Genomic DNA, 26460 nt, shown 5'->3' on the forward strand with positions numbered 1-26460 from the left:
ATATTCCTAATGGGGGCTCCCTTCTTCTGTGATTATCGATATGTGAATGCATTAGAAAATTAGTGTGATATCATTAGCAAATAAAATAAATTGCACTTAACTAGAATTCAACATGGGCTGGGCTTCCGTCCCTCCCTCCCTCCCTCCCTCCTTCCCTCCCTTCTTTCCTTCCTTCCTTCTTTCCTTTCTCTCTCTCTTCCTTTCTCTGGCTACAATATTATGCTAGTGCACATATTTTAATTTGGTGGAAGGCGTTCATAACAAAATAAGTGAAAAGCTGTAAATGTTAGCACATATTTATTCCAGTGACTAAGGAGTAATAAATCATTTCGTCAAGTTGCACTGTAGCAGTCAAGTTTCATCTCTATTATGGCTAATTGGCCAGGAATTTGTAACTCCATAGAATGGAAAAAAAGTATATTAACTTGTAGCAATAGATCATTGAACTTATTAAATGTACCTTTCCTAATTCATACTTTTCTTATGCTGAAAATAAGTACCTCTCTCAAATATATAATTTTTACAGGTCATTGGAAAAGAATGCTGTACAACAGGATTATTATAATGTGCTAAAAATGGCACTTGTATCTCATTGGCACGTAGAGAGCTCATGTGAAACCTCTTTTTGATCTTTGCTGGCTTTTTAGCTGAAAAGATTTGGAAATCTTTTTGGCACTGGCAAAGATAGCACTCTAGTGGCTGTTGGTCGATTTTTAGCAACAGATAAGATAGTCTTTGTTGAAGTCAGTTGATTAATACATAATAGGCAATATGTTGCCTTAAAAGCAAATGCATATTTTTCTCATATCAAAAAATTCCCCAGGTTTGCCAACATTCAGAGATATTTAAAAGGGGTCTACATTTTCTTTTCCAGTTGGTCCTATGTTGAGAAATAATACTGCCACCCTCTGAGTTTTAGCAGTTTTTTAGGTAAAAGGAATTGTTCATGATGTAATTGATATTGTAACTACTCAGCTGGACTCCAACTTTCAAGGGCTAAATGCATTTGTTGATTTGTTTGCATTTCCTACTCCAGCTAAAAGAATTCAAAGACATGAAAAGTCTGTTGTGAAAAATAACGCAAAAGGGGCTTCCCTGGTGGCGCAATGGTTGGGAGTCCGCCTGCCGATGCAGAGGACGAGGGTTCGTGCCCCGGTCCGGGAGGATCCCGCGTGCCGCGGAGCGGCTGGGCCAGTGAGCCATGGCTGCTGAGCCTGCGCGTCGGGGGCCTGTGTCCCGCAGCGGGAGAGGCTGCGGGGGTGAGAGGCCCGCGTACCGCAAAAAAAAACAACGCAAAAGTCATCCTCAAGTGGGCTATCAGAAAGGGTACAAAAGCAGTTATTGCTTTCTAATACAATTATGAAAAAATTAAATTGAAAAAAGTATAACCATCTCAAATTTGTCAAGGCAGTTATAAAAGAGTACATAAGGGAAGGTTTCCCCTAAAATGTTTTTTTAATTTAATAAAGTCTTTTTCCCCCAGCTTTATTGAGGTATAGTTGACATATAACATGTAAGTTTAAGGTGTACAAAGTATTGGTTTGATACACTTATATATTGCAAATATATATATTGCAAAATGATTACCACCAGAGCATTAGCTAACACCTCCATCATGTCACATAATTACTACTTCCTTTTTGTGGCGAGAACATTTAAGATCTACTCTCTTAGCAACTTTCAAGTATGTAATACAGCATTATTAACTATAATCATTTGATCCCCAGAATTTATTCATCTTATAACTGGAAGTTTGTACCATTTGATCAACATCTCCCATTTCCCCCACCCCCACCATTGCCTGGTAATCACTATTCTAATCTCTGTGTCTATGACTTTGGCTTTTTTAGATTCCACATGTAAGTGATGTACAGTATTCGTCTTTCTTTGTCTGACGTGTTTTACTTAGCATAATGCCCTCAAGCTTCATCCATGTTGTCACAAATGGCAGAACTTTCTTCTTTCTCATGGCTGAATAATATTCCATTGTACATATACACCACTTCTTATCTATTTATCTGTTGATGGACACTTAGTTGTTTCCCTATCTTGGCTATTGTGAATATGCTGCAGTGAACATGGGAGTGCAGATATCGCTTCCAGATCCTGTTTTCATTTCCTTTGGATATATACCCAGAAGTGGGATTGCTTCATCATACGGTAGTTCTATTTTTAATTTTTAAGATACCTTCATACTGTTCCATAGTGGCTGTACCCATATCTATTCCCAACAACAGTGCACAAAGGTTCCCTTTTCTCTACATCCTCACCTACACTTGTTTCCCTCATCTTTTTGACAATAGCCCTTCTAACAGGTATGAGGTAATATGTCATTGTCGTTTTGATTTGCATTTCCCTGATGATTAGTAGTGTAGAGCACTTTTTCATGCACCTGTTGGCCATTTGTCTGTCTTCTTTAGAAAAATGTCATTTTCTTAGCTCATTTTTAATTGGATTTTGTGGGGGGTTTTCTTTGTTTTGGATTTTTTTTTTTTTTTTTTTTTGCTGTTGAGTTGTATGAGTTCTTTATATATTTTGGATATTAATCATGTATCAGATATAAGATTTGCAAATATTTTCTCCCATTCTGTAGATTGCTTTTTCATTTTGTTGACTATCTCTTTTGCTGTGCAGAAGCTTTTTTTTTTTTTTTTTTTGCAGTACACGGGCCTCTCACTGTTGTGGCCTCTCCCGTTGCAGAGCACAGGCTCCGGACGCGCAGGCTCAGCGGCCATGGCTCACGGGCCTAGCCACTCCGCAGCACGTGGGATCTTCCCGGACCGGGGCACGAACCCGTGTCCCCTGCATCAGCAGACAGACTCTCAACCACTGCACCACCAGGGAAGCCCCAGAAGCTTTTTAGCTTGATATAGTCCCACTTATTAATTTTTATTTTTGTTGATTGTGCTTTAGGCATCATATCCAAAAAATCATTGCAAAGATCAATGTCAAGGAGTTTTCTCCTTGTTTTCTTCCAGACCTTTTATGGTTTCAGGTCTCCTGTATTTGTGAATGGCATAAGATAGGGGTCCAGTTCCATTCTGCGTGTGGTTATGCAGTCTTCCCAGCACCATTATTGAAGAGACTATTTTTTCCTCATTGAGTGTTTTTGGCTCCCTTGTCAAATATTAGCTGACCATATACACATAGGTTTATTTTTGTGCTCTTCTGTTCCATTGGAATTTATGTCAGTACATACTGTTTTGCTTATAATAGCTTTGTAGTATAGTTTGAAATCAGGAAGTGTGATGCCTCCAGCTTTGTTCTTCTTTTAATTGATGCTTTGGCTATTTGACATCTTTTGTAGTTCCATTCAAATTTTAGGATTGTTTTTCTATTTCTGTGAAAAATGCCACTGGAAGTTTAATAAGGATTGCATTGAATCTATAGATGACCGTGGGTATTATGAACAAGTTAATTTTAATTCTTCCAATGCATAAACACAGGATATCTTTCCATTTATTTGCATTTTCTTTAATTTCATCAGTGTCTTATGGTTTTCAGTGTACAGATCTTTCACCTTCTTGGTTAAATTTATTCCTAAGTATTTTATTGATTTTGATTCTATTGTGAATGATATTGTTTTCTTTGTTTTTCATTGTTAGCGAATAGAAATGCAGCTGATTTCTGTGTGTTGATTTTGTATCCTACAATTGTACTGAATCCATTGATTAATTCTGAAAGTTTTTTGGTAGAGTCTTTGGGATTTTCTACATCAGCAAACAGAGACAATTTTAATTTTTTTCTTTCCAATTTGGATGTTGTTTTTTTTTTTTACCTTTTTTTCTTGCCTGATTACTCTGGCTAACACTTCCAGTACTATCTATGTCAAATTTATTGCAAGAGTGGGCATCCTTGTCTTGTTCTTGATCTTAGAGAAAAAGCTTTCAACCTTTCACCACTGAGTCTGCTGTTAGCTGTGTGCTTGCTACATATGGCCTTTACTATGTTGAGGTATTTTCCTTCTGTACCCAATTCGTTGAGCATTTTTATTGTGAAAGGATTATAGTATTTTGTCAAATTCTTTTTCTGCATCTATTGAGATGATCATATGATTTTTATCTTTTATTCTATTAATGTGTATCACATTTATTGACTTTCATGTGTGAACTGTCCTTGCATCCAAGGGATAAATCCTGCTTGATCATGGTGTATGATCCTTTTAATGTGGTGTTCAATTCGGTTTGCTAGTATTTTGTTGAGGATTTTTGCATCTACGTTCATTGGGGATATGGTCTGTAGTTTTCTTTTATTATAGTATCCTTATCTGGCTTTGGTGTCAGAGTAATGCTGGACTTGTAAAATGAGTTTAGGAGTCTCCCACCCTCTTCAGTGTTTTAGAAGAATTTGAGAGAAAGCTTGGTCTTAAGGCTTCTTTAAATGTTTGGTAGAATTCACAGTGAAGCCATCTGGTCCTAGGCTTTTCTTTATTGGGAGGTGCATGACTACTGGTTCAATCTTCTTAGCGATTATGGGTCTGTTTAGATTTTCTATTTTTTTTACAATTCAGTCTTGGTAGATGTATGTTTCTAAAAATGTATCCATTTCTTCTAGGTTAGTCAATTTGTTGGCATATAATTATTCACAGTAATCTCTTATTTGAGTCTTCTCTCTTTTTTCTTAGTCTAGCTAAAGGTTTGTCTATTTTGTTTTATCTTTCCAAAAAACTAGCTCTTATTTACATTAATCTTTTCTAGTGTTTTTCTGGACTCTATTTCATGTATTTCTGCTCTGATCTTTGTTATTTCCTTTCTTCTCCTAATTTTGGGCTTAGTTTGTTCTTTTTCTAGTTTCTTTAGGTATAAAGCTGGTTATTTGAAATCTTTTTTCTTAGTGTAGGTGTTTATCACTATACACTTCCCTCTTAGAACTGCTTTTGCAGCATCCCATGGCTTTTATATTGTTGTGTTTCCATTTTCATTTGTTTCAAGATAATTTTTTCCCTTTTGATTAATTCTGTGACCCATTGGTTGTTCTGAAGTGTGTTGTTTAATTTCCGCTATTTGTGAAATTTCCAGCTTTCCTCCTGTTACTGATTTCTAGTTTCATACCATTGTGGTTAGAAAAGATACTTGGTATGATTTCAGTCTTCTTACATTTGCTAAGACTTGTTTCATGACCTATCATATGATCTGTCCTGGAGAATGCTTTCTGTGCACTTGAGAATAATATATATTCTTTTGCTGTTGGATGGAATCTCTTCTATATGTCTGTTAGGCCCATTTGGTTTGAAGTATGTGCCAAATCCCACGTTTCCTTGTTAATTTTATGTCTGGATGATCTATTGTTGAAAATAGGGTTTTGAAGTCTAGTATTGTACAGTAAGTCCCCTACAAACAAACGAGTTTGGTTCTGAGCATGCGTTCGTAAATCCAATTTGTTTGTAAGTCAGAGTTAGCCTAGGTACCCAACTAACACAATCGGCTATATAGTACTGTACTGTAATAGGTTTATAATACTTTTCACACAAGTAATACATAAAAAATAAAACATTTTTTAACTTACAGTACAGTACCTTGAAAAGTACAGTAGTACAGTACAACAGCTGGCATACAGGGGCTGGCATCGAGTGAGCAGGCAAGAAGAGTTACTGACTGGAAGAGGGAAAGGAGGTGGGAGATAGTAGAGCCGAAGGATCGTCAGCAATAGAAGACGGAAGGCAAGCTGCAATTTCACTCACACCTGACGTTGATGGCACAGGTTCTGGTTCCTTGCTGGATTCAATTCTATCTACCCTCTTAAAAAAAGGATCCAGTGATGTCTGGGTAGTAGCCCTTCTTTTCTCATCATAGATGACATGGTAGCACTAGATTGCATTCTGAATTGCTGCTGCACCCTTTGTGTACCATTCTGCATTTGGGTCCTGTGCCTCAAAGGCTAACAGTGCCTCCTCAAATAAAGAAAATCCCCTTGCCATTTCCTGCGCAACCACTTCTAGAGGATGCACACACGTGACAATATATGCCAGACACGTGAACTAACGTGATTGGGCATGCAAAAGCACATTCGAATCTTTGAAAGTTTGCAACTTGAAGGTTCGTATGTGGGGGACTTACTGTATTGTCTATTTCTCCCTTTACATCCTGTTAGTATTTGCTTACTATAAGTGCCTCAGTGTTGGGTGCATATATATTTATAACTGTTAAATCTTTTTGATGAATCATCTGCTTTATCATTATATAATGACCTTATTTGTCTCTTGTTACCATTTTTGGCTTAAAGTCTATTTAGTCTGATACAAGTATAGCTACCCTTTCTCTTTTGGTTTCTATCTTGCATGGAATATATTTTTTCATTCCTTCACTTTGAGCCTTCCTGTGTCCTTAAAGCTGAAGTGAACCTCTTGTAGGCAGCATATAGTCAGGTCTTATTTTTTTTAATACATCCAGCCACTCCATGTCTTTTGATTGGAGAGTTCAACCCATTTACATTTAGATTAATTATTGTAAGTAAGGCTTTACTAACGCTACCTTATGAATTGTTTTCTGGCTGTTTTGTAGTTCCCTTGTTCCTTTCTTCCTCTCTCTTGCTGTCTTCTGTTGTAAATTAGTTATTTTCCATAGTGGGTATGCTTTGATTCCCTTCTCTTTTTTTTTTTTGGCTGCACCATGTGGTTTGCAGGATCTCAGTTCCCTGACCAGGGATTTAACCCAGGCCATGGCAGTGAAAGCCAAGAATCCTAACCACTAGGCCACCAGGGAACTCGCCCCTCTCTTTATCTTTTGTGAATCTACTGTGGGTTTTTGCTTTGTGGCTATCATGAGGCTTACATAAAGCATCTTATACATACAACAATCTACTTTACATTGATAACAATTTAACTTCGATTACCTACAAAAACTCTACCTTTTACTCCCCCTTTTATATTTTTGATGTCACAATTTACATCTTTTTATTTTGTGTATCCATTAAGAAATTATTGTAGCTATAGCTTTTTAAAAATACTTTTGTCCTTTAACTTTTATACTAAGGTTAAGTAGTTAACCTACCACTATATTACAGTATTAGAGTATTCTGAATGTAACTATATACCAAATTTAACCAGTGTGGTATATATTTTCATATGTTTCATGATACTAATTATCATCCTTTCATTTCAGCTTGAAGAATTCCTTTCAGCATATCTTGTAAAGTAGGTATAGTGGTGAAGAACACCCTCAGCTTTTGTTTGTTAGGGAAACTGTCTCACCTTCACTTCTGAAGGGCAGTTTTTCTGGGTAAATTATTCTTGATTGGCAGTTTGTTTCTTTTAGTACTTTGGATATATCATTTCATTCTCTCCTGGTCTGTAAGGTCTGTGCTGAGAAATTTGCTCTTAGCATTATGGAGGTTTCTTTGTTATGTATTTCTCTATTGAATTCTTCACTTCACTCTGTATTCTTTAGCTCCAAAATTTGTTTGGTTCATTTTTATGTTTTCTATCTTTCTGTTGAACTTCTCATTTTGTTTTTCTGTTGTGTTCCTAATATTGTTAAATTATTTATCTGTGTTCTTTGTAGTTCTCTGAGCATCTTTAGAATAATTATTTTGAACACTTTGTTGGGCAATTCCTGCATCTCCATTTCTTTGGGGATCATTACTGATGGCTTACTGTATTCCTTCAGGAGAGTCGTGATTCCCTGATTCTTCATGATCCCTTGTAGCCTTGCATAGATGTCTCTACATTTAAATAACTAGTCACCTCTTCTGGGCTTCATGGACTGATCTCAGCAAGGAAAGACTTTCACCTGTGGTTTGGGACATGCTGGAATGTGCTGTGACCCTGGTTCTAGTGGAGGAAGGTACTAAGTGTGGGGACATGTGGTGGCACTGGGTCCAGGGGTGCATGGTGTCTCCTTGGCTCATGCTGCTGAGGTCCACGACATCAACAACTGTGTAGTCCTTGGGAGCACTGTGGGGGTCTACAGTGGCTGTAAGGGCTGTTGGGGTCCTCAGTTATGCCCCTAGGTCCAACAGCTAGTGACCAGGCCAGACAATGATGGTGGCTAGAGCCAGTAGTGTACATACACTGGGCTATGGGGCCTGCTGCAGGTGCCTGTGTGGTAGCTTGGATCAGCTGCAGACACATACACAGTGGTGGGGGCCAGGGTAGGCAGCAAGGGCTGGGCCAGTTGTGGGCTCACAGGCAGCTGTGGGGGGCCCTGGCTGTTGGTGTGCTCTCCTATGACTGCATCGTCTCCCTCTGTGTGTGCACTGCAGGGGAGGCCAGTAATGGGGGTCAGGCCAGGAGTATGCAGGTGCACAGCTGGAGGCCTTAATTGCAGGTAGTGTGGTGCAGTGGTGCAAGACAGTGACAGAAGACAAGGCCTGATCCAAGCCCACAGGCAGTTATGGGGACCTTGGCTGTCAGCATGCTCTTAAGTGGCTGTATTGTCTTCCCCTGGGTGTGCACACTGCAATGGACACTGGTGACAGGTATCAGGCTAGTGGCGTGCAAATGCACACCTGGAGGGGCTATGTCAAGTACACACTAGGAAGTGGATGTCAGCTGTGGGGGTCTAGGCTGGCATCTAGCACTCATGTAGCCACAGAGGCCTGGGCTGGCCACCAGTACAGTTCCTGGGGTCTGGCATGGGTGAAGAAGGAGGTAGCAGGGAAGGATTCAGGTGGCTGGTGTCAGTAAAGACAAATACCTGTGGGGCAAAAGCTGGTGAAATCCCCAGGGGGTCTCTGGCAACTGTGCTGGTGTTAACACGTTTCTTCAGTGGCAAAATCTTCTGGATTTGTCTGCAGAGCAAGTCACAAGTCACTACAAACCATGATTGTTATTGGTAACTCCTGCTTTTCTTCCTTGTTTCTGTCTCTCTGTGTGTCAGCTTTGCCAGTCTCTGGGTGGGGTGAAACTGTAATGGGACCTTCATATGGTGCCCCAAAGGCTGGGGAAGCTGGTTGCTCACTCCATCCACTCTTCGTTTCCTGGCTAGGGGAGCTCTTTCTAGCTGGGAAGTTCTCTCTTGACCCTGAGCAGTGCTGGCTTGAGGAATGGGATAATGCAGGCAAAATGAAGCTTTCTTCCTTCTCTTCTCATGAGGTTATTCTCAGATTTTTGTTCCACTGTGTTGCTGAAGATTCTTAAGTGGACTCGAGAGCTCTCCAGAGTTGTTCTTATTCATGGAGAGCTGTCTAATTGCTGATCTTTACTGGGGGATGGAGGGCAGGGTTTTCTCCATCACTGTTTTGGTAATATCACTCCTGCCTCCACTTAAGGGACTTTGTGACAAAGGCTCTGTACTTCCATATGTGTATGCTTTTTCCTAGGGAAATAATTCATATTGTTCATCAGATTTTCAAAGAGGCTAGGGAAAAGGTTAAGAATAATTGCACCATATGACATATGTAAAATATTTGTTACATGAATGCTTGCATTGGACTGTATTTCTTCTTGAAAGATTTCTTTTAATATGTACCATTTCTTCTTGAACAATATCTCCTTTAGAAACTCCTCAACTAACAAAGGTAAATGAGTAAACATTTTTTAAAAATTCTTTCCTCTCCCAGAGCTCCCTGCTCCCCTTTTCTGGAATCTTTCATATTTGAGAGGCAAAGTACTCCTGAACGTCAGAGAAGCTACACAGACAAGTTGTGGCCCGAACACTTGGGAGCCATTTGTTCCTCCAAATATAAAGTTCTGGCTGTGGTGCAGCCAGAAACAACACAGCCGTCCATGTCTTCAATTAGCACAGGGCCCGGCTCTCATGGGGACACTGCATCCCATTCTGCCTGGCTCTGTTCCTCAGGCTGCAACGCTGTTTCTTGGGCTGAGGAAGGCACTGGTGAGAGGTGGGGGAGGAGATGGCATAGCCTGAAAACTTGCAGTTGTGATCACCTAACTTTGAATTGATCTAGAATGAAGCCTTTTTTCCCTCCTAAGCTGCAAGTATTTGAAGTGCTCAGTGGCGTCTTTGGGGTGGGAAATTAGCATAACTTCCTTCTCTCACAGTCAGGTCTTCCACCCTCCCAGTGGGGTTTCTCTTTGAAATAAGAGTCATGTGTGTAGAAAGGATTCAGGAGCAAGGCTTGGAGGACCAAGAAGAAAAGCAACCGGCCTATTTCCCATCCAAAGAGTAACCAGATACAGCTGTAACTTTAGACTGAGGTGCTTGGGAAAATGATTTTTATTATTTATTATTTTTTAAGAAGCAAGTGTATATTGCTGAGGAAAGGGCCTAAAATGTGGCTGAGGAAATCTAGCCTTGATGATATAGTCCAATATACTATGTAAAATTTAACAAGCTAGTTGATTTTTTTTCTTAAGGAAAAAACTCTTAAAATTAATTCTTTTAAAAAGACAAAATGGGGCTTCCCTGGCGCAGGGTTGAGAGTCCGCCTAACGATGTAGGGGACACAGGTTCGTGCCCTGGTCCGGGAAGATCCCACGTGCCGCGGAGCGGCTGGGCCCGTGAGCCATGGCCGCTGAGCCTGCGCGTCCGGAGCCTGTGCTCTGCAACGGGAGAGGCCACAACAGTGAGAGGCCCGCGTACCGGCAAAAAAAAAAAAAAAAAAAAAGACAAAATGATTACATATCAATTTAGAAATACAAACCAGAGATTCTCAAACACCCAGAGGATACGACAGACTTACAGCCCATTCTTATTTCCTTCCATATTAGCTACATTCAAGTTTGAGCAGTTATTGAAGGAAGTTAAAATTCTCTTGTGTTTTGACTACCTGTGGGAGCTATAATAAGATCTCAGCTGAAGCAGGAAACATACAATAAATCCTCCTTTGATGGCTGAATTGAACATAGTTTATGATATTTGCAATAGTCATGTAACTTTGTGGGGGAAACAAGTAAATTACATTGTAAGTTATGTATTGCTAAATAGCCTCTGCTGAATAATAACCTGTTTTGTATATTTGCCACCTCTTTGTAATAGTAGCTTGTGTCTGCACTGTAGCTAGCACGTAATCAGCTGTGATATTGAAGAGAAAAGAGGCATTTGACACTAGGTTCATGAAAGGTTATATATAATGGCATTTCCCATGAGCAAATTAGACCAAGGACCTCCCTGGTGGCACAATGGTTAAGAATCTGCCTGCCAGTGCAGGGGACACAGGTTCGAGCCCTGGTCCGGGAAGATCCCACATGCCACAGAGCACCTAAGCCTGCGAGCCACAACTACTGAAGCCCCAGTGCCTAGAGCGCGTGCTCCGCAACAAGAGAAGCCACTGCAATGAGAAGCCCGCACACTGCAACGAAGAGTAGCCCCCGCTTGCCACAGCTAGAGAAAGCCCGCACGCAGCAACGAAGACCCAACGCAGCCAAAAATTAATTAATTTTAAAAATTAGACCAAAAAAGATACACTACATTTTATTAGTTTGGAAAGAAAAAGGGTGACTTAAAAACTAGGAATTATGTCAAGCACATGGTTTATTGGCTCAATATATTTTTTCAAGGAGGCATTATTTATGAACCTGAATGATACCCACGCCCTTTCTTTTAGCCCATTGAAGAGAAGTTCAACAGTTATTCTTTAATTACTGTCACCAGAAAACTAACCTTTAAAAAAGAAAGAAAAGGAGAAACAATTGTATTTTTTTGAGTCCAGTTCATTTGGAAAGCCTATGTTGGAGTCACCATATATGTGGATTTGAACCAAACTTTTTGTTCAGGTAAGTCTATGCACCTCAGATCCAAATTTGGTGGTGTTCCAGGATACCTGCAGCACCACTCCCATCTGACTTTGCATCTCCAACCTATAACCTCAGCAAGAATGGATGTAATTAAGATGAGACTTGTAAGGTGTATCCCTTACCTCGACACTGTGCAAGATTCCAGTTTAACTCCTTTGAATTCTTGAGGTGTCTGGGCTCCGTGTATCTCGAGTGTAAGGTTTCACAGTGGTAGTAGTAATCAGTCTCGCTGCAACCAGACTGTTTTTCTGAAGGAAAAGAGACATTTCTCCATACAAATAGAAGACTAATTCTGTCATAGGATGCATTCATCTGAAAAGGGATTGACGGGCAAGTGGAAATTCAGAATTTCAGTATCAAACGCGTTGAAACCCAGATTCAACCTTTTAACAATCTGCATCTGTTTTCACTCATGATCCTTGTTCTGAATATTGTGATTGTGGCTACAATTCTAGCAAGGCATGTTTGTGAGTCAGAGAACAGACTACAAAGTCCAGAAACTGCAGGACTATTAACTAAAGGGTTCAGACTTAAGTGAAATGCATTTCTCCTGAGTGTCGAAGAAGTGCTACCTCATGGCTAGATACATTAGGAATAAATTAAGGAGGGCCCCATAAAAGAGGGGGGAAAACCTACAAACCACATTCAAGAAAATTAAAAACAAAAAAGAATCTCCTTCCATGAGACCTTTACACTGAACCTTTTAGGATATATTCATTTCTACTCTATGTGCTATTTTCTGGAGTATACCATAGCTTAAATAATAATGCAAAAATGGATTCACTAATGATTCCTATATTTTACGTGTACAACACCTAGGCCTCTCATCATCGGGTTGAATCCCAATCTTCTATAGCTGAAAAATAACATTTCCATATTTATTTCTTTAAGCCTTCATCTTAAGAGCTGGCGTTCTACAGAGAGGATATTATACTAGGACTGCTCGACTCTAAGGTGGTATTTCCTTGTGGAGGTAACCACATTTCCTCCTTTGTTATTAAACTGGGGAGGCAGTCTTAGATGGATAAAACAAGAAGGAATTGGATGCTAAAACAAACAATTTTCCCTGTACTCCCCAGCCATCAGTACTTAGGTTGACAGGTTAGCTACCATTTTGCTTGCCGTGTAAAGGTACAGTGTGGAATTAGGTTCATCTTCACTTCAAAAATCTGAAGATGTTTCCCAGATGAATTTAGAGTACATTAAGCAACCATTAAATGCCCTTTTATCATGTTTCAGATTATGGGAGGCTCACTGCCCTCAAATTTGTGTGAAAAGTCAGCAGCCTCAGGAGGTCCTAGGAGTTCAAAAGCTGTAAGTGTAAGTGTTCTCAACCCAAGGCCTGGGATGGCAGCTGTGACTTGGTTCCCATGTCACCAGGCCCTACAGCACAGATCAGCTCTGCCTGCCACAAAGCCTAAAGGGCATGAGACTACATTGATAGATTTGGGCTCGGAAAGTGTAAATACATAAAAATATGCATTTTTTTCCCTTGAGTATGATATAGTCTTTTTTTTTAGATGTTGGGGGTAGGAGTTTATTAATTAATTTATTTATTTTTGCTGTGTTGGGTCTTCGTTTCTGTGCAAGGGCTTTCTCTAGCTGTGGCAAGCGGGGGCCACTCTTCATCGCGGTGCGCAGGCCCTCTCACTATCGCGGCCTCTCTTTTTGCGGAGCACAGGCTCCAGACGCGCAGGTTTAATAGTTGTGGCTCACGGGCCTAGTTGCTCCGCGGCATGCGGGATCCTCCCAGACCAGGGCTCGAACCCGTGTCCCCTGCATTAGCAGGCAGATTCTCAACCACTGTGCCACCAGGGAAGCCCTGATATAGTCTTTTAATTGGTTAATATATGATTTTTTCTTCTAGTGTCATCCACTTAAATAATTTTTCCATGTTATAAAGTAATACTTGTTTATTGAAGGAAACATATATTTACTGAAGAAAATACATGTTTATTCAGGAAAAATACAGACAAGTAAAAAACACAAATGTTAAATCACCCCAAATCCCATCTTTGTTAACATTTTATTTAGATACAGGTATAAAGATATCTATAGAGATTGAGATTAACATACATACACTATTGATACTATGTATAAAAGAGAAAACTAATGAGTTATAAAGGTATATACTTTGAACCTCATGGTAATAAATACCAGTTCTTGTAAATCTTGAAAAAAGAAATCATTCTTTGAAAAACAATCAAAACAAAAAAAGATGTATATCTAGATATATCTATAAATATAGATATGTATACGTACATACATATATATATATTCTAGAGCTATATGCATTTCTATATTTATATCTACATCTACCCCGTACATCTATCTATTGATCTACTTATCTATTTCAGCATCTATATCTATATACACTTACTTGAGATCATTCAGTACCCACTGTTTGATAACTTTTTAAAACTTAACATATATCATATGCATTTTCCATGTCATTTTCTTCTACTACAGTATAGTCTACTAAATCATTTTTAATGTTTTAATGCATCGTATTCCATGTGCCATACTTTTACCAGTCCCCTATTTTTTATTAAGATACATTCGCAGAAGTAGAATTATGAGCCAAAATTGTAAGGCTTCTGCTATTCAACAACACTGTCTTCCAGATGGTCTGTTCCTGTTTCTACTTCCACCTGCAGGGTTTGAGAGGGCCTGCTTCCCTGCCTCATTACCAAACATTACTTTAAACTCTTATAGGGTATTCTTTATCTGAACAGCTCAAAGTTTCACGCAGACATCCACTTAACAATTTATTCTCTCCTAGGCACGGGAGTGAAAAGGGTTGTTATACTTGGTTTAGTGAAAAACATTCAATATTTGGCTGAAGTAGGAAACTAAGATTAGGTCAAGCAAAGACCAAGAACAGACTCCTGGTCAGCAGAGTTCCCAGTTATATTTCTTTTTTTTAGCTATATTGCCAGAATTTCATTTAACTATATATTCAAAGAACTGTTATTTTAGTTGAGTGGCATGGTTCGTTTTTTAATAGTAATACATTTTTTTCAGTTCAGAGTTTCAAAATGAATTCTAATATGTGAGAGTTTAATCCAGGGCAACTTCAGGACAAAATAGGTTTTAAAGAGATCTGTAAAAGGGAGATCAGCTCTGCTTTGTGACCACCTAGAGGGACGGGATAGGGAGGGTGGGAGGGAGGAGCAGGAGGGAGGGATATGGGGACATATGTACACATATAGCTGATTCACTTTCTTATACAGCAGCAACTAACACAACATTATAAAGCAATTATACTCCAATAAAAATGTAAAAAAAAATAATAAAATGTGTTTAGCGTTCCTAAAGAACAAGAGACTTGTAAAAAGAAACTAAAATAAATTCCTGGATTTCAAAATATCCTTTAAATAGAATTGGTGAGTAAAGTATAAATTTAAAAAATAGATTAAATTTTCTGACAACACTCATTGACTTAAGAAAATTATACTGGTTGGAAAATACATTTTGCTAAACACAAAATATTTGAAAAAGAAGTTTTTGCGAAGTCTACAATATGTCAGAATTTATTCAACCCTAGTTTTTGTTGCATTTTCAAATATTAACCTATGGTATTTAAGAGCATCTTCACAAACTAAGAGGAACTAGCTCTAAGGGGCTGCTATATAAAACGTGTAATACCAATGTTGCATACTTAAGGATAGATGTACTCTAGGAGTTACTGTAAAATGGGATAATCTGCATTGAATTCATGTAGCATATCAACGAAAACACATGAAAATGCAATTTGGGAAGAAAGTACTTAATGATAGAGGTAGGCACGGTCTGGGTAGAGGTAGGTGTCCCAAGACTCTACTGCCCCTGTGTAGCATCTGCCATTTTCACATATGCACCTACCTCTTCACTTTGTCTTCTTTCACACTCATCTCTGACTTCCTTCTTTTATTTCCCCTTTTCTATATATTTCAATCTTTTCTTGCTCTTTTATCTTCTCCTTTTATTTTAGGTTATCAAGGTTTCCATAGCCTTGTCCAGTGAAGGAAAAAGAGGGAATCTGCTTCTAATTGTGATTCTTTATATTGACTCCCTTTATCTCCAATGGAACATCCCTGCATGTTTCTCTAATATAAAACAGGTAAACATATAATGGAATGGAACCTTAGTACCATTTAGCCTGCGGCATCATCCTTCAGCTGTAGGTGGTAAAAAGAGAATACTGTCCTGGAATTGGTGATATTAAATGGACTGGGTCAGGGGTCTGAAAGCCCTGGGTTCAAATCCAAATCTACTACTCACCAGCTCTTTGCTATTGGACTGACCTAAAAACTCACAGTGTCTTAGGATTAAATGAGATAACGTAGCTCCAGCATTTAGCACAAGCTTGGCCTACAGAAAAACATTTTTTAGGAGGTGAGATAAACAATCATTTGGGACTCTCATTAAGTATGTTGGCTCCACTAGGTGTTACTGGGGGTTACTTTGCCCTCTTAAGTGTTGAATACCATTCCACTAACTGCAGAAAATCCAGTGTTTTCCCAACAAATAACTATGAATTCCTGACGAGTTTATGGTCATGGTCACCTATGACTACCGTCTCCTGCTTCTGCCAAATTATTTGTTAAGGGACTGTCTCACCATGCCATGAATGTGTCCATGTTTTGTGCCACTTTGACCCTGACATGTCACCCAGTGATTTTATTTTGCATACATACACAAAAAGTACTCACAAAAGATTTATTTGTATGTAGAAAACTTGATGAAGTTTCAGGTAGAGGATTTATTTTACAGACATGTTAACTTACAAATTAAATATTGGTTATTCTTGATTTTGAAAGTACCTTGGCCATTTTTTAAAGGTGGGCTCTAGTTTCTATAAAATGATGATAAATAGCAATACCTAAGTCATAGGATTGTTGTGAGGGTTGAATAATGTAAACCATGGAAAACACTTAGAACAATGCCTGGCATGAAGTGGTTAGCCATTCCTTCTACTCTTACTATCATTATCGCTCTTATTGTTATCTGCCCTGCCGCTCTGTGGCCTGGCGCTCCTCTCCCTTCTTTATCTCTTCTCTTTCTTCTGCCACCCACATTTCTGTTTGTTGTCTTGGCGGCTGCTGACCTTTAGCTCTGGCATTCATTTATGAAAACATTTCCTAAACTGAGATAGTTTCCTTTCTAAGGAGAATTCTGCTGCTAGCTGTTAAGATAAAACGTGTTGGCAGCTTTTTCCCCTACTGCTTATATATTTTAAGCATATAAATTTATTTAGGAAGGTAGGTTCCAGATGTATCTTATACTGAGATCAGATTAATCCCTGTTTCTTTAAACAATTTATACCTACTAACTACCCGGTTTATTTATTGACCCAATAGTGTTTCTCATCTTTGTACAAGGGTGTATAGTCTTTGATGGCAAGATTGTGTCTGACACATTTTGATTTGACCCAGAGACTTTCATGTAGTGGATGTAATAATTAATAACTGATCGACTCCTTTCTCCACCATCGTGGTATGTGCGGTTGACTCCTTTCCTTGTCATGTCTTCTACAAGACCTTCAGGATCAGGTGATTTCTGGCTAAGAAACAAAAGCAGAGTCATTTCATTCCCCAAAGACTTCAAATGAAAATTCACAATACAGTCAGGTACAGCTCCAAGAGGAGACACTGGCGAGGAACCAGGCTGTGTCTATAAGGAATCGCACATCCGAGGCTCACATTTATACTGTATAAAGGTCACTAGCATTTTACCCTATCAAGCTGAAAAATTGCCACTACCGGTCCAGTTGGACATATTTTATTGGGAAAATTTTTTTTCTTTATGCTTCTGCACTAATAGGTTGGTTCAGCTATAAATATGTGAGACCTTTTGTTTAAAAAGCAATAGCTGATTGAATAGATGGAACAATATTGAGTATATTCAATTCCAAGGAAGAAAAGTTTTTTTTTAATTTATTTTTTATTTATTTTTGGCTGCACTGGGTCTCCGTTGTGGTGCGTGGACTTCTCATTGCGGTGGCTTCTCTTGTTGTGGTGCGTGGGCTTCAGTAGTTGTGGCACACGAGCTCAGTAGTTGTGGCTCGCAGGCTCAGTGGTTTTGGCCCACGGGCCCAGTTGCTCCACGGCACGTGGGATCCTCCCAGACCAGGGCACGAACCCGTGACCCCTGCATCGGCAGGCGGACTCTCAACCACTGTGCCACCAGGGAAGCCCTGGCAGGAGGATTCTTAACCACTGCACCACCAGAGAAGCTCAAGAAAAGTATTTTTTAAAAGAGCCAGCAATTTTTTTTCTTTTTTTTTTTTTCTTCTTTTTTTTTGCTGCGTTGGGTCTTTGTTGCTGCACACGGGCTTTCTCTAGTTGTGGCGAGCGGGGGCTACTCTTCTTTGCAGTGTGCAGGTTTCTTATTGCTGTGGCTTCTCTTGCTGTGGAGCATGGACTGTAGGTGCTTGGGCTTCAGTAGTTGTGGCATGCAGGCTCAGTAGTTGTGGCTCGCGGGCTCTAGAGCGTAGGCTCTGTAGTTACGCATGGGCTTCGTTGCTCCGCAGCACTTGCGATCTTCCCAGACCAGGGCTCGAACCCGTGTTCCGTGCGGATTCTTAACAACTGTGCCACCAGGGAAGCCCCCAGCAATTTTTTTTAAGGTAGCTTGGAGAGTTTTAATTGAATCCTTCTCTCACATAAGGAGCAGAAGAGGTGAAGATGATTATGCAGAGAGACCACCAGTCTGCCCCAGCTGAGCCCACCCGCAGAGGGCATTCTGTGAATGCCTCACTGCGGCTCAGCTCCCAGCAGTATAGGTGCTAAAGAGACCTGTGTGAGAACAAGTGGTCTACAAGGTTTGCAGTGTGTGTGCACATGTCTGGTTGTGTGAGTCTGTGTGGATGGGTGTATCTGTATGCGATGTGCAGCAGCAGGCAGCCAGAGGGGTGTTGAGGAGGCGGGGTGGGGGTGCTGCTCTTTTCATCCTTGTGTCCAGCTGAGCCATTTTTGGACAGCTTTGGATGCCTTTGGCATTTTAAAAATCTTGTAAGTACCCTACCAACCTCGGGCCTAACACAGTTTAGGACATTTTATATGAAAGAGGACATTTACATAATTCTTAGAACTCAAAGATTAATCTTTATCTTCTGCAAAACCCAGGGATTTGACACCTATTCTGCTTTTCCTGATGTTGCCCGAGATATTGCTGTATTTCACCTTCCTTGAAAGGACGGAGGAAAATGAATGATATTTATTAACTTAATAAACTGTAATCTCTTAGTGTTTATTGAAGACCAACATCTCTAGGATGCAAGGGCAGCCCCACTCCCTGCCACCTACACCCTACCTGGGCAGAGCTCATCAGCTCAGTTATTTACACTAGAGCTGAAAAAGTCTGTTCCATTTAGAACTGGCTGGAAAAAAGGAGAATGAAGGGCGAGTTATTAGTGTGGTGTTTAGTAAGGTAGAGTAAAAAACAGCACTGATGAGGAGGAAAGTCAAGGAGAGAACATGGAAAGAAGGGAAGAAGGGAGGAAAGGAGACAAGGAGGAAAACAAGGAAGAAGGAAGGGAAAGAGGTATGTTGTGGAGGGATTCTAGGGCCTGCTATGAATTTACTCAGTTTTCACTGTGGAGAGAGTAGGTCTGGGAGTGGAAGGGGATCAGATATCTGCTTACTTTCTTTTTTTTTTTTTTTTGGTTGAGGTATAATTGACATATAACATTATATTAGTTTCAGGTGTACAACATAATAATTTGATATTTGTATATATTACAAAATGGTCACCACAATGTCTAGTTAACATCTGTCACCATAGTCAAGATTTTTTTTCTTGTGATGAGAACTTTGTTTTATCAGCTTTCAAATATGCAACACAGTATCATTAACTACAGTACCATGCGGTACACTACAGCCCCATGATTTACTCATTTTGTAACTGAAAGTTTGTGCCTTTTGCCAGACACTTTCTAGTTATGGCATTGCTTCACTGGATTCCGAGGGCCACGGAGCCAGCTGTCATGTCTGATCTTTTCATCACTGTAAACTCAGGACCTAGAACAGTGCCTAGAATTGAGCAGATACTTCATAAATATTTGTCAAATGAACAAACTCATTATTTTCCTAAAGACAGATCACTTTCTCTTTGTTTCCCATATTTAAAATAAACAGTTATTTTCATCCAGCATGCTAACTTGTGACTAAAAGGTCCACAGCAAGGGCTGAGCTGACCTAACTTTTCAGGAATCCCAAACCAGGGAGGGTAGCTGGGACCAGCCTGGGCTCCACCTAGAGGGGACACAGATCACAGACCCATTTACCCTTTCCGGTCCAGGAGAAAGAAACAGCAGAAATTCTTAGAGTGAGAATTTCCAATTTAGTTGTGCAAATCCCTCCACACACCCTTTGTAGAAATCATGAAGGTGGCCTCCTTAGCCACAAAGGGTACCATTGGGTGAGCTGACTCATCCAAAGCCAGAAATCGCCTCATTGACAAGCATTGGAACTGTTATTACATGGAAAAAACCTGTTGTTAGTTCCCTAAGCTTCTACAGAGATAATAAGCTCTTACACAGATAAGGAAGAGCAATTATTAATTACCTATTTCTTGTGATGAGAAAATACAAGTAATGAGTTCAGAATGGGGAAGGTGGGGGAAATGTCCAGGTTATATGTAGGAAGAGCAGGTACCGTTAAAAGAGAGATGCTTGGATAGGTAATGTGCCCACCTAACAAAGGGGTGGGGAATTTTTAGGATGGGGAGAGATGCTTTCACAGATAATACTAATACTAATACTACTAATAATAGTAACAACAGCTAACACTGATCAGGCCAGGCACTGTTCTAATTGTTTACACATATTATCTCATTTAATCCTCACAGCAACCTCATGAGGTCCAGTACTGTTATCATTCCACTTGACAGAGGTGGAACTGAGGCTGAGAAGGGTTGAGACACTTGCTCAAGATTACACAGAGAGTTGGTGGCCTCCTCTAATGATGGATGGGGGGAATAGCCAATTTGGTAATCTCCAACCCCAGAAAAATTAAAATGAAGGGCTAAAATCTTAGGGGCTTCCGCTTCTATTCCAGAAGTAAGTTGGCAAGCATAAACCTGGGAGCACGACTCTTAGCAGTTAACAACTTTGTAACTTCTGATGTTGGCTGTCTTTGTCATTCCTCTCATTCCCTGTCAAAATTCATTTTACAATTTTAAGTGAAATGAACTGGAGTGCTTATACCTGGGAGCAGTAAGGAAAATTGAGCATGGGACCAAGAGACAGGTCAGGGATGGTGGCTGGGTCCCTGGAGTCTGTTGGAAAAAGGAAACCACAGGCACAGGCACGTAAAGAGTCCTTGGAGATGAGCAGATAATTCCAGGATATGCAGACTATGTAAATCTTGGAAGCCGACTCAGACATCATTGAGAGAGGTTGTGGAATATTCTTTTCTGAAGGTGTTTAGATTTGGGGCTTGTTTTCTAGATCTGTTTTTATATTATCACTAAAAAGGAGACATGGTCTCCTGTGTCCTGGCCACAGCATCTGAAATGTTCTCTGTCCCCCACCCATGCCAACAAATCAGACCTAGGAGGCTGCTTCCCCTAGACTCACTTCTGAAGCATTGTTAAGAGTGCTTGAAGTGCTTGAAGAACTGTGGAAACAAATAATTTTTTTATTAAAACTTTTATTTGAAAAATGATGGGAATACAACATAAACACCACTTATCCCATCTTTTTTATCATCATGGCATAAAGTAAGTGGCTAAATTCCTCCTCCCTCTGCTTACACACACATTTAATTCTGCTCTCCAGGGGAAAGTATACCTTGCTTATCCTTTCCAACTTGTTTCTTCAGAGACATGGATGTTTTTTGTAGACATTATCTTATTTTACCCTAAAACTGCCTTTTGATGTCGAATGAAAAGGAACTATTATGCCCATTTTACAGATCAGGATACTGAGGGTCAGAGAAGTTCAGTGACTTACACAAGGTCAAAATATTAGTGGGAGATGGAACTAGGACTCAAACCAATTGTGCCTTGCTAGTCTTCATATTAGGTGAGGTTGTCATAATGAATAACTTCTCAGTGTTGCTGTTCCTTCCTATAACCATCAGTAAAGACTATTCTTCACAGTCACTCATTCATTAATTCATGCAACAATTTTTTTTTTTTTTTTTTGCGGTACGCGGGCCTCTCACTGTTGCGGCCTCTCCCGTTGCGGAGCACAGGCTCCGGATGCACAGGCCCAGTGGCCATGGCTCACGGGCCCAGCCGCTCCGCGGCATGTGGGATCCTCCCAGACCGGGGCACGAACCCGTGTCCCCTGCATCGGCAGGCGGACTCTCAACCACTGTGCCACCAGGGAAGCCCCAAACTGTTCTTTTTGATGCAGTCATTCACAGGGCTGAGATTGCCCATATGCTCACCCTGAAAGTTAATGGCCTACAGAAAAACCTAGTGCTAACCTGATTTAGTTTTATAATTTTATTCCAATAACAAGGGATGTTTTCCACTGAGTGGGAAAGATGCATAAGGCATTTATTTGGTGGGATAGGTGGTTTCAAGACTTTTCTAGTCAGAGCAATTTTGTTCCATGATTAACAACATCAGATTTTCTTCTGAAAGCCTTCTTTTGGAAAGACCACATTGAACTTCAGAATGTATTTTAAGTGCTGTATTTGCTCTAATAAAAAAAGATAAACACTGTGACCATTTCATAAATTTCAATGTTCACTTCATGTCTTTGCCACCCAACAAAGACAAAAGGGAATAAATGAGCTCCAGAACTTTTGGCATAGTTCATCTAAAATGTTTTTTGTTTGCTTTCTTAAAACTCAGGGCCATAACTCCTATATTGTCCATTTAGGAGTGGGTAAATGCAGCGACCCTGACTTTGGCAAAAGCTCATTCTTTTCTTTTTTTTAAATTGAAATTTCTGGAACATTTTCAAAACGTTACACTAAGGAAACTTTAAATGGTAGCAATAAGGTTTTGTTTAAGCTTGGCCATTTGACAGTTTCTGTTTGTCTGAAACAGACTGCCTAACATGCATCTACCATCAAATACACAAAGTAGGTTAAATTTGTAGTTCAATACACCGTCTTGAAACCAAATGGCAGTCTAGGAGAATTTTCAAGTCAATGTAACATTTTATGGGTTTCTAGAAAATGTTTAATGTAAATGAGTTATTATAGAGGCTTCAATTTTAGATTGGCATATTAATCAAACTGTAAAGGAAAGTCTAACTAAGGTTTTTCTAATTAGTTTACTTTAAATCAAATAGATTTAAAATTTGTTGCTGGTTTGAAGAGCTGTATAAATTACACATTAAAAATTCTATTATTTAAAATAGAATAGAATGCCTTTCCAAAGAGTTGTATTTTGTTCATGTTTAATCCAATTTCAAGGCCTCCTGTCTTGCTGCAGAGATCAAGGCTCTGGGCAGCTCTTAGCTATAGTTGATGGCATTATTCACTGTCTTGTCTTTTCTAGAGGCCACAGTAATGAGACACTGAATCTAATTCTAACCTTATGGTGCTTCACTTGTCAAATCAGAGCCATCTCATCAGAGCTGGAAAGAGGGAAAGAGATGGTATTGATAAATGGCTGATGAAACTGGCCGGGAAGTTTCCTACCCTCTATCTGCTAGTGCAACTGATTCCCAACCCTGGATGGTTTCTCTGCGTGTCTCAATGACCTGTTTTTTTCCCCTTCCTCCTTCTCCCCTAAATTATCATTATCATTGAAACAATTAACGTATACTTTGGAGATAATGGAACAATTTAAGCTATATAAATTTAATTGACAGCTGGTTTATCATTGAAAAATAGGTTCAAAAAGCCCTAACACCACCACCAAACAACCAGATAAGTCAAAATTCAGTTATATTCAACCTGGCTCTTTGTTCTTAATTAGTCAAATTTCTTTATTAATATGTAAGTTCAATCTAAGGGCTTAAGGAGTAGACATAAGATTGATCCATAAATAAATAGAGAACATAAGAATTAAGTATACAAATATAAGTATGTGTATGTACAATGAGAGAAAGAAAGGGAAGGGGAGGGAGAGAAGAGAGAAGAATCTTGGGTTTGGTGAGAAAGTGGGGTTTGAAGGTTGCAAGGTGGAGGAGTTATGTATCCGCTGGAATATTTGCAAATGTAAACAATTTCAGACCATGTCTGGTCTCAGGTACAGCGATCCATTTTGAGGTTTTTAGTTTCATTTTCATCTCTGCTTCTCTTGTGTTTTCCCCTTCATTAGTTTGAAAGTTATATGCCCTATTGCTATTTTTGTAGTGGTTACCTGAGATGCTTTAAAGGATACATTTAACCTAACACAGTCTAATATTAATAATTAGACAATCAAAGTATCCTTCCAAATGATAAAAGATTTTGGAATATCTTAGCACTACTTACCACTCCCTTTGGAATTACATGCTATTGTTATCTAGTAAATAAGTATCTATGGGTGGACATTCTTTAAAAAAAAGAAAGAAATTGGGGGAGATTAGTTAAGGATTCAACAGATGTGCATTTTTTATAAACTAATTAATAGTGAAACTGTATAGGAACTGTTACCTCTCAGGCATAAATATTTTGTAACCATTATGTCTTGAGTTGAGTCTTAGTTCACGGACCCATGTGAATATGCTTGGAATTCATTACTTTTATCAGTGGGGAGTTGCAAATAAAAGGAGCAGGGGAGTCTTGGTGACAGTAAATGATAAACTTGGTGGGATATATGTTGAATTACAAGCAGATTTACACAGAAGCTCAGCAGTTTTCATGGATCTTACCCCAGAATCTTATAATATTTTATGGCTTTAGCCACAGTACAGATCAGATTCCCGAACACTACTCTTATCGTAAAAAGATGTAACACAGTTTTGGCCTTATAAAAACATACAGTATGTCAAAAGCACCTTTAGTCCTGGGTATTCTCAAAGGGGCAGGGAAAGGGTTATTCAGCACAACATCTGTTCCATCTTATATTTCTGTAGCACTTAATCTCCAGGGCATTTTTGTTTATAGATAGGCAAAGAACAGGCAATATGAGAGGAAAATTGGTTGGGGGTCGTGGCACACATGAGAAAAATTAAAATGGTGAGAGTTGAAGTCCTGGTAAATATTACTTTATACTTATCATCTGCGACCTATTTGTTCTTTGTAATTGTTTTTATAAAAATAAACAATATTATTAAAAAGAGTAGTACTTTGGCATCAAATCATCTTTTTGAAATTGTATCCTTTGTGGTGATGTAGTGCTGAGGCACTGCACAGAGGTCTCATTACTATCCCTATTATAAGGGAACTAGACCCCAGGGACATAGTCATCCCCGAGGCCAATGGGATGAAATTAGACTCCTGGTAAACCTTGAAGGGTTTAGTAAACAAAGACCTTTCTTACCAATCCAAATTAGGATTCCAGTTAGAAAAAAAGTTATAGCAGACCAACTGATGGATACGATTACTAACAAAGTTGATTGGAGAAAGTGGCTTTAGATATATGGCTAACAGGACTTGCTAACTTTTGACCCCAGGACTGAGAATTAAGTACCCAGTCATAGGAGTGCTGGGCCATCGTAGGCCTTCCTTGCAGTGGCTGCACTACCTCTAGAAGTGACCACAGTGGGCACCAAAGAGGGCTTGAAGATCTCCAAGAGATCTCCAAAAGAGAGGGAAAAGCCCAGTAGCTTTCTGTGCTCAAGTTCACAGGCCGGAAAAGTGGCTCTTCCAGTCAGATTCCTCCCATGTATTTAGTCCTGGGGAGGAGTGGACATCTCCTCCTCCCTGTGGAATTATCTTCTTGTTTCCCCACTAGCATTAAGTTCATCCCTAGCATCCTTCCAACCTGTTTTTGCTGCACCTCTTTTCGTTTCCTTTGTTCTCTCCTTTGTTCTTCCCTGCCTGGGGTGGGGGAGGGGGACTTCCTGGGCAGCCATCAAACTTTTTTTGTCCTAATAATTTATTTCAATCATATATCATGGCCTTAGGGATATATACTATTTATACCTATTTAGAAATGCAACAATGGAAACATATACTTTGTATATTTTGAGATCTATATATGAAATGATGCAAATATTAATTCTCTATAGTGAGGAAAGAAAATGTAAATTTTTACAGAGGTTGAAAACATGGAATGTGTGAATACCTTACATTTGTTAAAATATAGAATAAGTTCATTCATAGAAGAACCTACAAATTTGTGTTTCCCTGGAGGCAGCAATAGCTAGATAGAAACAATGGACTGGCTATCTATTTGGATACTTTTTTCTTTTCTAAATGTGATTGAATTCTTTTCTAGTAAAGTAGTTTCTTGATTGCCTTAGTCAAAGTCTTACTATGAATCAAGTGTTACAACTTTATGGTTTTCTATTTGGTTGTTCTTAAATACTTTAGGGAAAATCTTAGCGTGTTGTTGGCTTGACCACATTCTTCAGAGAAAAGTGAGCTCTGAAACAAAATGCATAGCAGATGTAAAGCACTGCAAAGTTCCCCAACTAACCTTCACCATAAATGATATTTTTAACACTAGGCAGCACCCACTGAGTGGCTGATGTGGTGCAGTGTGACAGGGTTCCTTGAGGGCTGCACCACTCTGGCTATTGTGGTCTTACAGATACTTCTAGTTAAAATTTTTTTATGCCTAGAAAAGGAAATGCAATCTTCTGCAAAAAGCATGTCCATGGGTGATGTGGAGAAGAAGCAAAAATAAAAGGAAAATATGGACCTATAATTTGGTGAAATGAAACATGTCACCTGCATGAAAAGAATCATTTCAGATGTACACACTTAGGCTCTTAATATATGATAAGTGACTAAATAAATATATACTGAGCTGAAAATATGTTAGGGAAATGTAAGCAGTTT

At 39.4% G+C, this 26460-nt stretch overlaps 1 protein-coding gene across 1 annotated transcript; it reads left to right on the forward strand.

Moving 5' to 3' along the window:
• Positions 1–8398: 8398 nt before the first annotated feature.
• Positions 8399–12150, forward strand: CUZD1 (CUB and zona pellucida like domains 1). Its single transcript, XM_060301532.1, is given in 7 exon segments — positions 8399–8587; positions 11513–11676; positions 11678–11839; positions 11841–11888; positions 11890–12000; positions 12002–12098; positions 12100–12150. Coding segments are annotated over 7 exon segments (822 nt in total).
• Positions 12151–26460: the final 14310 nt, after the last annotated feature.

The sequence above is a fragment of the Globicephala melas genome, chromosome 7, assembly GCF_963455315.2.
Source record: "Globicephala melas chromosome 7, mGloMel1.2, whole genome shotgun sequence".
Lineage (NCBI taxonomy): Eukaryota > Metazoa > Chordata > Mammalia > Artiodactyla > Delphinidae > Globicephala > Globicephala melas.